This window comes from Dreissena polymorpha, chromosome 12 (assembly GCF_020536995.1).
Source record: "Dreissena polymorpha isolate Duluth1 chromosome 12, UMN_Dpol_1.0, whole genome shotgun sequence".
Taxonomy (NCBI): Eukaryota; Metazoa; Mollusca; class Bivalvia; order Myida; family Dreissenidae; genus Dreissena; species Dreissena polymorpha.
Genome location: NC_068366.1, coordinates 73,410,724 through 73,424,944, shown reverse-complemented (window position 1 = coordinate 73,424,944; position 14,221 = coordinate 73,410,724). Strand labels below are relative to the sequence as shown.

Genomic DNA, 14,221 nt, shown 5'->3' with positions numbered 1-14,221 from the left:
AACGCAACTTGCATTGGCGAATCACACGAATTAGAAAAATAGTGGCAACATGAGTGAGCAAAAAGATCAGAAGCCGAAAGCAGAATTAGGCCTTTTAGAAGAAGACGACGAGTTTGAAGAATTCCCAGCTGAAGGTATAAGATCTATTCATTTAGCGTAGTCGTCAGTATATTGTTCTGGATTGAAACGTGACGGTAAGTTAATACAAGTTGTTGCCTCATATATTTTCGGACTAATATTTTCGGATATAAAGGAAAGTAAGTGCCATTTCTGGTATTTACTTCATATTGTATACATTCACCGGGTTATGGAGGTTTCGGTAAATGACAAGTTCGGTAAATTGATTTATATAGTAAATGCCGTGGAGGTTTCGGTAAATTGGTATAAATAGGGATTATCGCACCTTTTGTCGATAAGCGTGTACATTAATTGAGTTGTTTGGCACTAATTAAATTATCTGTTGAAATGTACGGAGTTGATTTTATCAATTTAGAGATGTTTGCATGTTTATATAATGAGAAATTTTCGGTGGTTTAAAATACTAAGATCAAATATGTTTGTTTCTTATATAAATAAATTTCTCGCTTCTTTTTCCTACAATCAGATCAGCACATAAGGTAGTATTCTTAAAATAATCTAGATATGTATGTTTAGATCGTGAACATGCTTTGACACAGAAATGAAATTAAATTAAATCAGCATGCGGAAATTCTGTAATATTGTACTGTGTCATAAATGTATATATATATTGTATCGATGTTTTACTTGTTGCCTATTTATAATATATGGTAAATAAAACGGATTACAAAGTCAATCAGTTATTTTTTTATTCAACGGATTTGTTCAGGCTAAAAATGATATCACTTATTTTGGCCGTAAAACCCATTGTTCCAGTACAGTAGCCAGGTGCCTGTGTATTAAGTTGATAAGATAGTGATCATCACAGCAGCTTGCCATTACACAGTGTATTCATTCTGCTGGCGTTGTGTTAGATTTAATTTTTATCAGTTTTCAATTATGTGTATCTCTTCGCTTAACGCAGCGTATCATTATATTACTTTTTATTAATTACGTACACGTATTAGATTTTATATATTGTTTTTTTCTTCTTGTGTTTTTCTCAACCAGAAAGAAATAATAAAACATGTAATATAAAATTCAACATTTGGCTCTTACAAGAGGTGGCCTCCACGTGGCAAGAGCTTTGGTTTCATATTCATTATGTTGGCAAACTACCCCATGTTTATAAATTGAGAAATTGAGTGTTTATCGGTGGTCTAAAATACTATTGCGCTTTATATTTAAACTGAAATCATTTTTATTAAATCATATTTTACAAGAAACTTTTTTAAATAGCATTAAACTTAATTGAAGATCTTACATTGATTCCACCATAAATCATTATTTATTATTACTATTATGTTATTTAAATAAAAGCACCAATTATAAAAAAAACAACAGTATTGCGTTATTTAAATCGTAAATTTACCTACAATTTCCTAACAGAATGCGTTTTTCAGAGGTAGCTCATTCATTTCCCTTAATTCTTTACCGTAGGCATAGCATTAATTACTCAACTCAAAATTAATCCACAATTTGCAAATAAATGCGCCTAATGTTATTGTAAGCCAATAATAGGTGTCATTAACACCTCGTTGTAGGTATACCATCTCTATATAAATCAATTTACCGAACCCTCCACGGCATTTACTATATAAATCAATTTACTGAACTTGTCATTTACCGAAACCTCCAGCACCCCATTCACCTCTCGTCAATATTAAAAAAATTGCTTTTTTTAATATCCATAAGCTAGCGAAATATTAAACATGTGGCTGATAATGTAGTTTGGATGAAACAGTTTTCAAAATCCCAATTATTTTAAAATAATTTCACTTATTTTCAATTGTTTATGTTTTTAGCTCGTCTGTTAGGAGAAAATCCGAGGTATTTTCATAGCCAGCTCGCTGTCTGCGTCGTGCTAAAACCTTATCATTGGCTCTAAAATCAAAGTGCTTCCACCTACAACTTTGAAACTTCATATGTAGCTGTTTGAAACTTCATATGTAGCTGCACCTTGATGAGTTCTACACACCACAAGTAATTTTTCTGAACTGGTTAACTTACAATAAGTTTGCACACAATTAAAGTTAAATAATTGCCCATAATTATATTATTTTAAATACCATGTTCATTTGTGGTCATGTGTCAAAAACAGCATAATAATACTGCCTTCATTATTATTATGATTGACTCTACGTAAAAAAAAATGTGTTTACAAGATATAAAAACTTTTAATAGTGTCTTTGTTGAAACCATATTGATACTAAAATGCCAAATATTAGCGTCTTGATATGCGACAATTAGGCCCGACATTTGTAAAAGCAACAACACAATACAATTGGCTGTTCATGCACTGTCAGACTTAAATTTACCATCACTTAGCCTTATCCCTTTATTGTCCCCAACTAACAAACCACATTTACTACTCTAGTGAACCAGTGTTGTTTTTGACACCTTAACTGCGCTTTATTGGCAAATAATTGATCAGGCAGCATTCACACCATGGAATTTTTATGCCGGATTGAAAGTTCGGGGGTATATTGTTTTTGACCTGTCTGTCTGTGTTTCTGTCACTAAACTTTAACCTTGGCCATAACTTAGCAAGATAGCAACTTGATATTTGGCATGCATGGGTATCTCATGGAGCTGCACATTTTGAGTGGTGAAAGATCAAGGTCATCCTTCAAGGTCAAAGGTCAAATATATGGCTTTAAAGCGGCGCAAAGGGGCATTGTGTTTCTGAAAAACACATCTCTTGTGATGATAACTTAAGGGTCGCTCATTGCTATCAATAGATGCATAATAGTGAAATAAAAGCCAACTGCTTTTGTATTCTCTGAGTGTGTTATAGCACCTGTAGCTCAACACCAGGCTGTTAAAACAGATTTTGTATATGAAACAAATTGAGTGCTGACTGATAAACATTGATGTTTCACATAAATTTACTTTCGTTTTTCCACTGATTATCAGAAAAAAATGTATATAATGCATCTATCAAAATTTAGAGTTAATTGATGATTGATTGAATTAAAACAGTGATTGATGCGCGCACATCATGTTAAATGATGTATACATGTAAAATTCGGGCCCCTGTCCAGCTTGAATGTGAAATAGAGGCATGTCCCACATTTCACTTTATGAGGTCATCCGCATAGTGCCCATGTATGTTTACTTTCAGAAAATGAACAATGTTTGTGTTTATGAAATTCTTAAACACATTTATCTTTAATATTGGTCAGACATTATGAGTTTTTGTAAGTAATATACTGACTACAGTTAAGTTAGCATGATCGATTGTTTTAAGTTTCCTGTTTTTTGGTCAAATGTTCCAATATTTGTTATGGAATGTCCCGATTTTGACCTAAAAAATGTGACATGTATGATGTATGATGCTAAATATGTTATATAGTTATTAATACACATGTAAACATTTTATTACCGTAATTACTCTTTAAGTTTTTGGCCTCTTTAAGTTTTCAGACACTCTCTTTTTAGAGAAAATAATTACTTTTCGTGACTCTATATTTAGGACGTTCAAGTTTTCATCCATAATTAATGTCTCTTAATTTTTGGACAGTATATTTTGCCGCGCCGTTCTACAGACTTCGTCCCTGTTTTCGCTTATCTTGTGACACTTCGATCATGGATTTTTTACAACGGGATAAAGGTCATAAAACCTTGCAGATTTGTGCCTGGGGGTGATGGACCATTACATTCGCATATTTGGGTAAATAACCATGTATAGCGGTAGAAAGTAATCTATTTACCCAACAGCATTGGAACAGTGTTGTCCTATTAAGGAAGAAGAATGTTTTCTGTTTTTAAATTTGTGTTCTATATCCTTTCTGGCAAGAGTTAGCAAAGCTCTGAAGTTGTTTTTATTTTTTTAAGCAGAAAAAGAAGAGTTTATCACAAGAGGATTATTGTACTTTGATTTATTGCATTTATTTCAATATAATTATAATTTTCGTACACCTTAACTTTTGTCTCTAAATTTTCGGATTCCTGTAATTTTTAAATATATTTTGTATCTAAATTGTCAGACTTAAAAAAAAAAAATTGTTAGTGTTCGAGAACATAGAGTTATTTCGGTAATTTACTACTGCGTGCAAGGTAAATTGATTTTAAACTGTAAAATCCTGTTAAAACTGACACAAGCCAAATTAAACAACCCATATATTAATGTATTTACTATATTATGCCAAATTGAAAAGAGGTGACACTTAATACAATTTGCTTTTTTTGAAAAAAAATTATCTGTCTGCTTCAATTTTTTGTATAAATGTTAATATTGGTCTTTGATATTGCACAAAATGTACAATCCTGATAAAAAAAATGTTTTAAATGGTTACAGTTGATTGAATGATTGTTATTAATTATAAGTTGGATTTACCAGCAGGGCAGCATGGAAATGTTTTTTGTTCCAAAAAAGAGGCCACAACTTTTTGTGGGCCTTTGAGACCCCTGATTTAGATTACATGTACTTGCAAAAACAATGACTGCGTGTAGAAATTAGAGCAAGTGTCTAGTTTCTAGTGCAATAAAGTCTTCGTGTCCCCCCCCCCCCTCCTCCCCTGCTGACTGTTTTAAAAAATCTACTTTTAAATGAAAACATGTGTTCCATAATAAACAACAACAACCTTTATTACAAGTGTTTGTCAGAATCAGAAATTTTCCATCAGTTTTTTCTCACCATATTGGAATTGGGGCAGAGGTCTTTTGGATTGGGAAAAATCACGTCTTTCTTACTGAAACAGCGTTTTCATAAGGATTTTTTGTAGCAGGTTTTTGAGTGATTTGAGGAGGCCAACTTGTGCAAGCACCGAAGGTGCGAGTTGCTAGGGGGTCCGGGGGCATGCTCCCCTAAAATTTTGTTAAATAAAGGTGCCAAATCATGGCCTCTGAGCGATTTTGGGCACATAATGTACATGATTTTGCTCATTTAAAATAGAGGATATTTATGTGAATGGCAAAGAAAACATAAAGTCCTCAGTTAACATCAACTCTGCAATTATCAAGATTTTAATAAAAACAGATATAAATGTATAAAAAAACATAAAAAAAGTAACACCAATTCGACTTTTAATAATTAATTTTACAAATAAAACAGAGTTTGATGTAATTCTAATCTGATTCTGGGTCATATTCCTTTGATGCCAGGTTAAGTTTTTGTATGGCTATATCAACAGCTGTCTGAATCAGGCTCAGCTTATCATTCCCCTCAGTAACATCGGTTTGGACCCCAGCATCCACAAGTGTAAGAACTGGTGCTGATGCTGAGGCCCTTGGCTGCTTCGGGGTAATCTTCCGCCTCTATTTTATGTCATGCCACAGCTTGACTGCTGAACTTATCAATATGGAAATGTAGCATGTTTTTTTAGATTGAATTTTACTTTTGAACTTCAATTCAGATTAAATTTTACTTTTGAACTTTATTTGTTTTTAAAGAAGAGTATCAGGGCTCGAATTTAACTTTTCCCCATACTAGCAAAACATTGCGAGCAGCTTAAATACCAGCTCGCAAAATCAAAAACATTCTCGCAAAATTTGCTGGAAACATAAATAAAAGCAAGTTTGTACATAAGTTTAGTACTATTAAAACTAAATAAAATATGACATCAACCACAAGTTTGGGTGTTATATATGAAGTTCTTTTTCCCACTTTTTCACTGTTTTCGTGGAAGAATTTAATTTCCGTTTTTTTTTCTCAACTCAACGGTTAACTTTGCTTTATATTTCGTTTTGTTATTTCAATATGTGGGCAAAAAGAAACTAGTTATTTTTCGCTTCGACGACATGACTGTTCAGGTTTTTATGTCTTTTATAGTGAACATGTGTGGATAATCAACTGTTTCATGTTCTTTGTACCAATACCATCCGCATATATGTACTATAAGTATACCAGTCTACATACAAAGTGCGATGTTCCGCATATGGGTATTCGGACGTTCTATTAATGGACCTGGGGTTTAGCGTTTACAACGTCGAGCGCATTTAGCAATATAACCCTTTTTTTTTCACTCTTTCTTCACTCGCAAAAGATTTCTAGTGGCTTAAAACTTAACTCGCAATCGGTATTTTTCACTCGCATTTTGCGAGTGTGCGAGTGTTAATTTCGAGCCCTGGAGTATAAATGGTCCATTCTTATAGAAGACAATGCGCAAAACCATGGGTGACATTAATATTTTGTCAGAAGCCCTCTGGAAAAGATGCATAAAAATTGGGCATTTTAAGGTTCTCCTAGCATAGCAATTTTAAGAAAGGTTTGACAATTTGGCATTGCAGATTCCCCCCCCCCCAAAAAAAAAAAACGAGCATAGGTTGCCCCAGCTTAGGCAATCGTAGGATTTAAATATGTCGCAGAGGAAGCTTCTTTTGGTCAATATTTTACAATACAAATTTGGATATAGCTAAACATTTCAGTGCCAATTCAATATAATTAGCAAACTCCAACCTTAATCATGACAATATCAGGAGAGTTTGGGGCTCGAGATTTTCATTTATCCTAATGAAAGACTCTTCTCCTGTAAAATGAGGTTATAAATAAATCCACTTACCGTTCGGATGTTAAAAACTCTGCGGAGAAACCAAACATCGGCATGATCGGAACCATCAACGAAATTTGTCGAAAATAAAACCGAAATGTAACAGGAAAGTGCATTCATCCGGAGGTGCCGGTAAATGATAAACGTTAACAAAACTGGAACAAAATAACTTCAACAGCGAACTATCGTTCTTACTCGAAACACAAAAGAAAGTCATTTATTTTTTATTTTTTTAGACATGTTGACGTTGTCAATTTGTGACCTTTAATCAAAGTCGTACACTCATGTTTCCCGCTTCGCGATTGGACAATTATACCAAAACGATCAATGAGAAAACGGTTAACATATATCGGTTACGGTTGTTTACTTCAATTTCAGACAGTTAATTTATAAACGAATACTTAATATCTTGTCATCGTCGTGAGCATTCAGGGCTCCCCCTGGCCTAAACATTTCTGTAGCCAACATTTTAGCCAAATGGATTTTTTTGTAGCCAAATTTTAGAAACTGTAGCCAAAGTATTAGCAAAGCATTCGGAACCGCCTGTTGTAAGTATAGGCTACAGTAGTGTAAAAGAAGAAACTAAACAAAGAAGCTTTAATATGTTTATTACTATAATCATCATGTGTGCATAACAAAAGAAACACAGTTGTGCATCAAAGTACACATAAGTCATAGCCGACACTACAGCCGCTTCACTTTTGGATATTGCTGCAGCCTGCGCATTTGTCATGGATGTTTTCAGACTAGACGCTTGTGAGGCCTCTTTGTGATCTGAAATAAACAAAATCAAATATGCTAAATTTCAAAACAAAAAGCTCATTTTGAAAAGTGTAAATATATATTTTATTATGAACATAAATTATTATTGTTATTTTTAATATATTATTAATAATATAAAAAATATTCATGTATATACATTTTAATATTAATGATTGTCATTCTTTTTTATTACATTTAGATTTTTCGTGTTTTGAAATGTTGTCTTTTTTCAACATACTACACCCAGAAGTGAATGAATTTGACTTTTGAAACTGTATGCATATTTTGCAATACATCGTTTTTGATTTTGCATTATAATCTAACCACATGAATTCCTAAAGCCAAACATCTTTAAATGATCTATTATCAGATTTGTTTTTTTTTGAGACCGGGTCATTAGATTCCTCAGAGTCCAAAGGACGCTTATTGCCTATGGTCGCCATTATGGAGGTCACAATTTCCGACACCTTCGCCGTAAATGTCAAGGGTTTTATACCCCTTCATCTATCGTCATTCACAATTGTAACGCATTAAGCCTTTAATCATTACAAACATTACGAACTTCTCGAAATTAAAATCAATTATTAACTTCTTTACTTACGTTCATTGTGTGACTAAGTTGATAATTCACTAACGGCTTTTACTCAAATTGATTGAAATCGGCAGCAATCTTTAATCAGATGTTATTGTTTATTTAAGCTGATAAGATCGACGGTTACACCAGTCAGTTTCCTTTGTCTCGATATCCGGTTTCTGACAGGTGTTAATGCAGACTGCGAATCAATTTTGCGGGTCAATAATACGGCGATGTATTGAAGCACAGTTTTAAGCTGAAAGAGTTTACTATCTGGAATGGCATTTGTCAGGAAAATAATTGTTTGGCAAAAACGTCCAGCGAACAATTTTTTTCCTGACAAAAATCGTTCGCCGTACGTTTTCTCCAAACGATTATTTTATTGGCCGAATTTGCTAAATTTTCGCCATTGGCCAATCTGGCGAACGGCAGCGGAAGCCCTGAGACTTTGCCGATTTTTTTTCCGAATTTGAGCCGGCCCAAATAACATTTGAGGCGGTCAAATCGGCCGCCGGCCGCCTCCTAATGAAAACGCTGCTGAAATATGGAAATAAGTGTTTTTTATTTTTTGAAATTAAAATTGCTCTAAATTTGGGAATTGTTAGTTCCTGTTTGGGAATAATATATACTTTTTCAATTTGGAATCTGCCCCCTTCCACACCCAAATTTGAATGAAAATACCCTGCTTGTGCAAGCTAATTATTTGAAAATGTCAGCTGACTTATTTTGCATTCAACAATTCTTCATTTGAACAGAAACCTGTTTCATATTGTTTTGTGATCCAATTTCTACCCCTAAGCAGTGTTTTGCTTTTTTGCTTTCAGAATGGAAGGATGACAAAGAGGACAAAGAAGATGTTAATGTTTGGGAGGACAATTGGGATGATGATAATGTGGATGATGACTTCAGCATCCAACTCAGGTATGATGTTTTAAAAAAACTAGTACCGCACATGTAATTCAATTGTGTAAAGTGTCATTCCTGGCTAATCATGTACGATACTTTCCACCTAAACTGGATTTTCACTAAAAAGAGACTTCCTTTGTATGAAAACTACCATAAAAGCAAAAAGATGAAACACCAAAAGTGATCTTATTGGCTGTAAAAGCCAATTTGGCTGTAAAAGCCAATACGACTAATTTCCAGCTAATGGTTTTTAAGAAGGTTGTAAAAAGGACCCAAACCTGTTTTAAAAATAAAATCCCAATTAAAAAAAATAAATACTAATAATTAATTTTTTTGGGAAAGAAGTGTCTTATTATTATTTTATCTGATTTTATTTCATAAACATCTAACAAAGTATGTACCTATAATTTATATGATTTTGGTCTCCTAATTTGAATTTTACGCCCCCCTTGGGCCTTCAAAGAAGAGGGGGTATATTGTTTTGAACATGTCGGTCGGTCTGTCAGAATAATTTGCCAGAATAATTACCTTGATTTGTTTTTTTGTTTTTTTCTCAACATATTTCACCTTTGTTTTAATAATATCTAGTAGATCGAGCAGGAGCCAAGGCTTTGGTAAATGCAGCGCCTGTATATTTAAAAAGCAATTGGTTGTCATTATCGATTTAATTTTGGTGAAAATGTTCTCTTCACAAATGCAAAAACAACAATTTGACTCTATCATGTCAAAACTGTTGAAGGTTCTCACATTTCTTAATTGTTTATGATTGAATAGTTCTGTGCATTGAGGTATACCTGTAAATTAATCTTTGCAGAACAGTGCTGCTTAACCCCCATTTTTACTTAGGTGAAACATGTTTAGGAAAACATAAACAATCCACTCACCCTCTAGATTCCTTAATCGTTTTTGTTTTAAAACTCGGGTCCTTTATTGCCACCATTGAAGTATTATTAAAAAGTTTATTTATTTATCTCCAAAAAAGATGGAGCCAGGCTGTGACATTATGACTAAATATGGATTTAATTTTTCAGAATGTTTATATTGACAACTAGAAATGGCGCGGCAGAGGCCGACACGTATCCCCACGTCGCATGTTTGACCCAGGGGCTCCCCAGGGTTGGTAATGGGGCCATGCATAGTTGAGATTGACCGTATTGTCATAAGAGAAGTTCAGTATCAATTAGAAGTGAATTGGTGTAGAAATGAAGAAATTATAGTAAAAGGCAATTTTGGATGGGCGTGGCCTATGTGGGCGGGGTGCCTCAGGGTTGTTAATGGGGCCATACATAGTTGAGATTGACCGTATTGTCATAAGAGAGGTTCAGTATCAATTTGAAGTAAGTCTGTGTAGAAATGAAGAAATTATAGTAAAAGGCAATTTTGTGTGTGTGGCCTATTTTTGGCGGGGCACCTCAGGGTTGGTAATGGGGCCATGCATAGTTGAGATTGACTGTATTGTCATAAAAGAGGTTCAGTATCAATTTGAAGTGAATCAGTTTAGAGATGAAGAAATTATAGTAAAAGGTAATTTTGGGTGGGCATGGCCTATGTGGGCGGGATGCCCCAGGGTTGGTAATGGGGCCATGCATAGTTGAGATTAACCGTATTGTCATAAGAGAGGTTCAGTATCAATTTGAAGTGAATCGGTGTAGAAATGAAGAATTTATAGTAAAAGGCAATTTTGGGTGGGCGTGGCCTATGTGGGCAGGGTGCCCCAGGGTTGGTAATGGTGCCATGCATAGCTGAGATTTCCGTATTGTCTTAAGAAAGGCTCAGTATCAATTTGAAGTGAATCGGTGTAGAAATGAAGAAATTATAGTAAAACTGCAATTTTTTGTGTGTGTGGCCTATGTGGGCGGGGCGCATCAGGGTTGGTAATGGGGCCATGCATAGGTTAGATTGACCGTTTGTCATAAGAGAGGTTCGGTATCAATTTGAAGACAATCGGTGTAGAAATGAAGAAATTATAGTAAAATAACCTAAAAACATGAGTGAAAATCTCTGACCCGGCCCCGCCCCAAACCCCATAACTTTTGACCCAGGGGTCAGATCAAAATTCCAAATAGTGCAGGGTCGCACATATGCTCATAGCTACCATGTGTGTTAGTTTCAAGGTTCTAGTGCATATAATGTAGGAGGAGATAGTGGCAAGGACGGACGGACAGACAGACAAACAATCGGACAGACGGCGGAGATAACCACAATATCCCCACACTTTTCAAAAAGCGTGGGGATAATTATATTCATGATATCTGGCTGGAGTTCAAATCTGGATTACATTCACACTAAAACTAGATCATCAGGTCAAATCATATAATAACTTAATTACCACTCTAGAGGCTATATTTATTACTTGATTGAACATGGTCAGCATATTTGTCTTGTCTAGACTGTGTCTCAAGTCTATTTTGTCAAAAAAGTAGGTCACATGTCAAGTCTTAGAAAAACGTTTTTACTACTGCTTCAGAATCTTTATTTATTTAACTATTTTTCCTTTGTTATAATGTGTGTATCTTGATGATATCCAAGCTGAGTTTGAATCTTGTACATGTGTGACTTAAACCTGAGCAAATCTTAGAAAACCCATATTACTATTCAATAAGCCAGATTAACGACTCACTCTTGATTATCTTGGTCAGAATGTTTATATTGACATAATCAAGGACATGTTTGAATCTGGGTCAAGTGGGATTAAGAACTAGTCACCAGGCAAAGTCTTACACAATTGGATCGCGTTCTGAGAAAACTGGGCATAATGCTTGTGTCCGCAGTCCGCACAGGCTAATCAGGGACGACAATTTCGGCTTTTATGGTATTTTTCATTTAAAGGAAGTCTCTTCTACTCGAAAATCCTGTTAAGGCGGAAAGTGTCGTCCCTGATAAGCTTGTGCAGACTGCACAGGCTAATCTGGGACGACACTTTACACATGCCTTAGACCCAGTTTTCTCAGAATGCGGCACAATTGTGTACATTGAACTCAGGCGAGCGCTGCAGGGCTTTTTTATTTTTCATTATCACACCTTGTGTATTTCAGAGCCGAGTTAGAAAAGCAGGGGAAAGCAGTTGATATTCCAGAACCAATGAAGACATAACGAAATACAACCAGGAACCCCTCACCATTTATTATATTCATTGTCTCGTATTTTGTTTTCTTGTTCATTAAAAACTAGAAAATCTTCAATTTTAGTCTGAATTTATGTTTTGTATTAGCTCCTTCACGAATAAAGTGCTCTGTTAGCTTATGGTATGTACATGTATGCTTGTAATGTGTCCCATCAGCAATCTGACCATAATTTGATCAGATCACATTTGATGAAATAATTTCTCATCCAAGTTCCAAAAAGGTTAGAACTACAAAGTCAAATAGGGACACTTTTAGCCTAATTGCTTTAAAAATTGTTGATTATTTGTTTTTCATAATTTCTCATAAAAGTTCCAAAATGGTTCTGGTATGTAGAAATGGCTAACATTTTACTCTAATACATGGCTGTAGTGAAACATTGTGATCACTAGATTTGACATATTTTGCATACTCATAATGAAACTTGCCACAAATAATTTTTTAACAATAAATCAACTGCAGATGGAAAATGGCTCTGATTTGTTGAAAATCATGGCCCCTAAGAGACAATGCAGTTATTCTTATGTCAAAAGTTTAAAAAAAGACAACTGTAGTAGTCTCATTTTTGACCCACCAATTACAAAACTTGCTTAGAACATTGAACAATTGTGTTCTTATATATATTCAGAGTTAGAAAATAATCCTGTTTCTTTGAACAATTTGGCTAACTTGGCTGCCAGGGGAAGGGGAAGTTTTTATGCCCCCGGTAGGGTGACATATAGCATTTGACCTGTCCGTCCGTCCGAAAACTTTAACATTGGCCATAACTTTTGCAATATTGAAGATAGCAACTAGATATTTGGCATGCATGTGTATCTGCACATTTTTAGTGGTGAAAGGTCAAGGTAATCCTTCAAGGTCACAAGTCAAAAAATACAATCCAAGGTAAGTAATTAGCTTGAAAAGGGTGATAATTTCTAAACCTGCCAAATGATATATTTAAATTTTATTTCATAGCGGCGCAATAGGGGGCATTGTATTTCTGACAAACACATCTCTTGTTGTTGTACATATTTAATAAACTGTGATGACATCCTTCCAAGAGCAGTTTTGTTTTGTGTTCTTGCCACCAAAGGTATGTGGCCTGGTAGAAAAGAATTAGAACCCCCTATTATGACCTTGAAATTTCACCAGCTAAGTCTTGAACGTAACACTTTGTGTTGTTATGAGGAAGTATGAAGTAATGTACATGTAGTTATGTTAAAAACCTGTGTTAATAAAGTTACATTATCGCATAGCCTTTTAAGTTTCTTTAGTGAAAACAAAAGTCCATTACCCTTTACCTTGAAGTTGAATCTTCACCTTGGGCCAGGGATCATGTGGATTATTACTTTTGAAAAGTGTTTGAAATGTGTTAAAGCAATAAAAAATTCTTAGCAACCAAACAAGTTGCAGCAAATGGAAATGAAATATCCAAAACCTACCCAATCAATTACCCATGGAGGAATGGTGCCTCAACTATAAAAATGTTATAAATATAACCTATAGAGTTGATATTCTTTGAATCCGTCTTTTGTTCTGTGATATATGAGTGTAGTGTGGTTATAACAATTGCAATGTCACACCGTAAACGGTCCTTTATGCCATTTTTCCCGTTCACAATACAGTTTCATCATACATTTTCAGATTAAGTTTGCGATATGCTAGTCTTGCAGAGGTTTTAAACCTCCACAAAACATGGGTAATGACGTTCTTCATGAGCAAAGAAAGATATATTTAATGTTGATTTCTGTAAAATGTAAAATAAAGGCATAATTTTATGCTTTTAAATGTTGCAAGTATAATTCTGATTCTGATGTTAGATATTTTAATTATCTTAGCGTTTTATTTGGTTCTGTTAAACGATGCATTAGAAATGTTATTTTCGCTAATATTTATGCCCCCCTTCGAAGAAGAGGGGGTATATTGTTTTGCTCATGTCTGTCCGTATGTCCGTCCGTCCACCAGATGGTTTCCGGATGATAACTCAAGAACGCTTACGCCTAGGATCATGAAACTTGATAGGTACATCGATCATGACTCGCAGATGACCCCTATTGATTTTGAGGTCACTAGGTCAAAGGTCACGGTTACCCAAAATAGTAAAATGGTGTCCAGTTAATAACTCAAGAACGCTTATGCCTAGGATCATGAAACTTCATAGGTACATTGATCATGACTCGCAGATGATCCCTATCGATTTTCAGGTCACTAGGTCATAGGTCAAGGTCACAGTGACCTGAAATAGTAAAATGGTTTCTGGATGATAA

At 34.7% G+C, this 14,221-nt stretch overlaps 1 protein-coding gene across 1 annotated transcript; it reads left to right on the top strand.

The window, feature by feature from the left end:
• On the top strand, positions 1-13,014 carry LOC127854304 (26S proteasome complex subunit SEM1-like). The gene is made up of 3 exons (XM_052389398.1): positions 1-134; positions 8,769-8,865; positions 11,886-13,014. The coding sequence occupies exons 1-3, from the start codon at positions 50-52 to the stop codon at positions 11,941-11,943; spliced, it is 240 nt and encodes a 79-aa protein (XP_052245358.1). The 5' UTR covers positions 1-49; the 3' UTR covers positions 11,944-13,014.
• Positions 13,015-14,221: the final 1,207 nt, after the last annotated feature.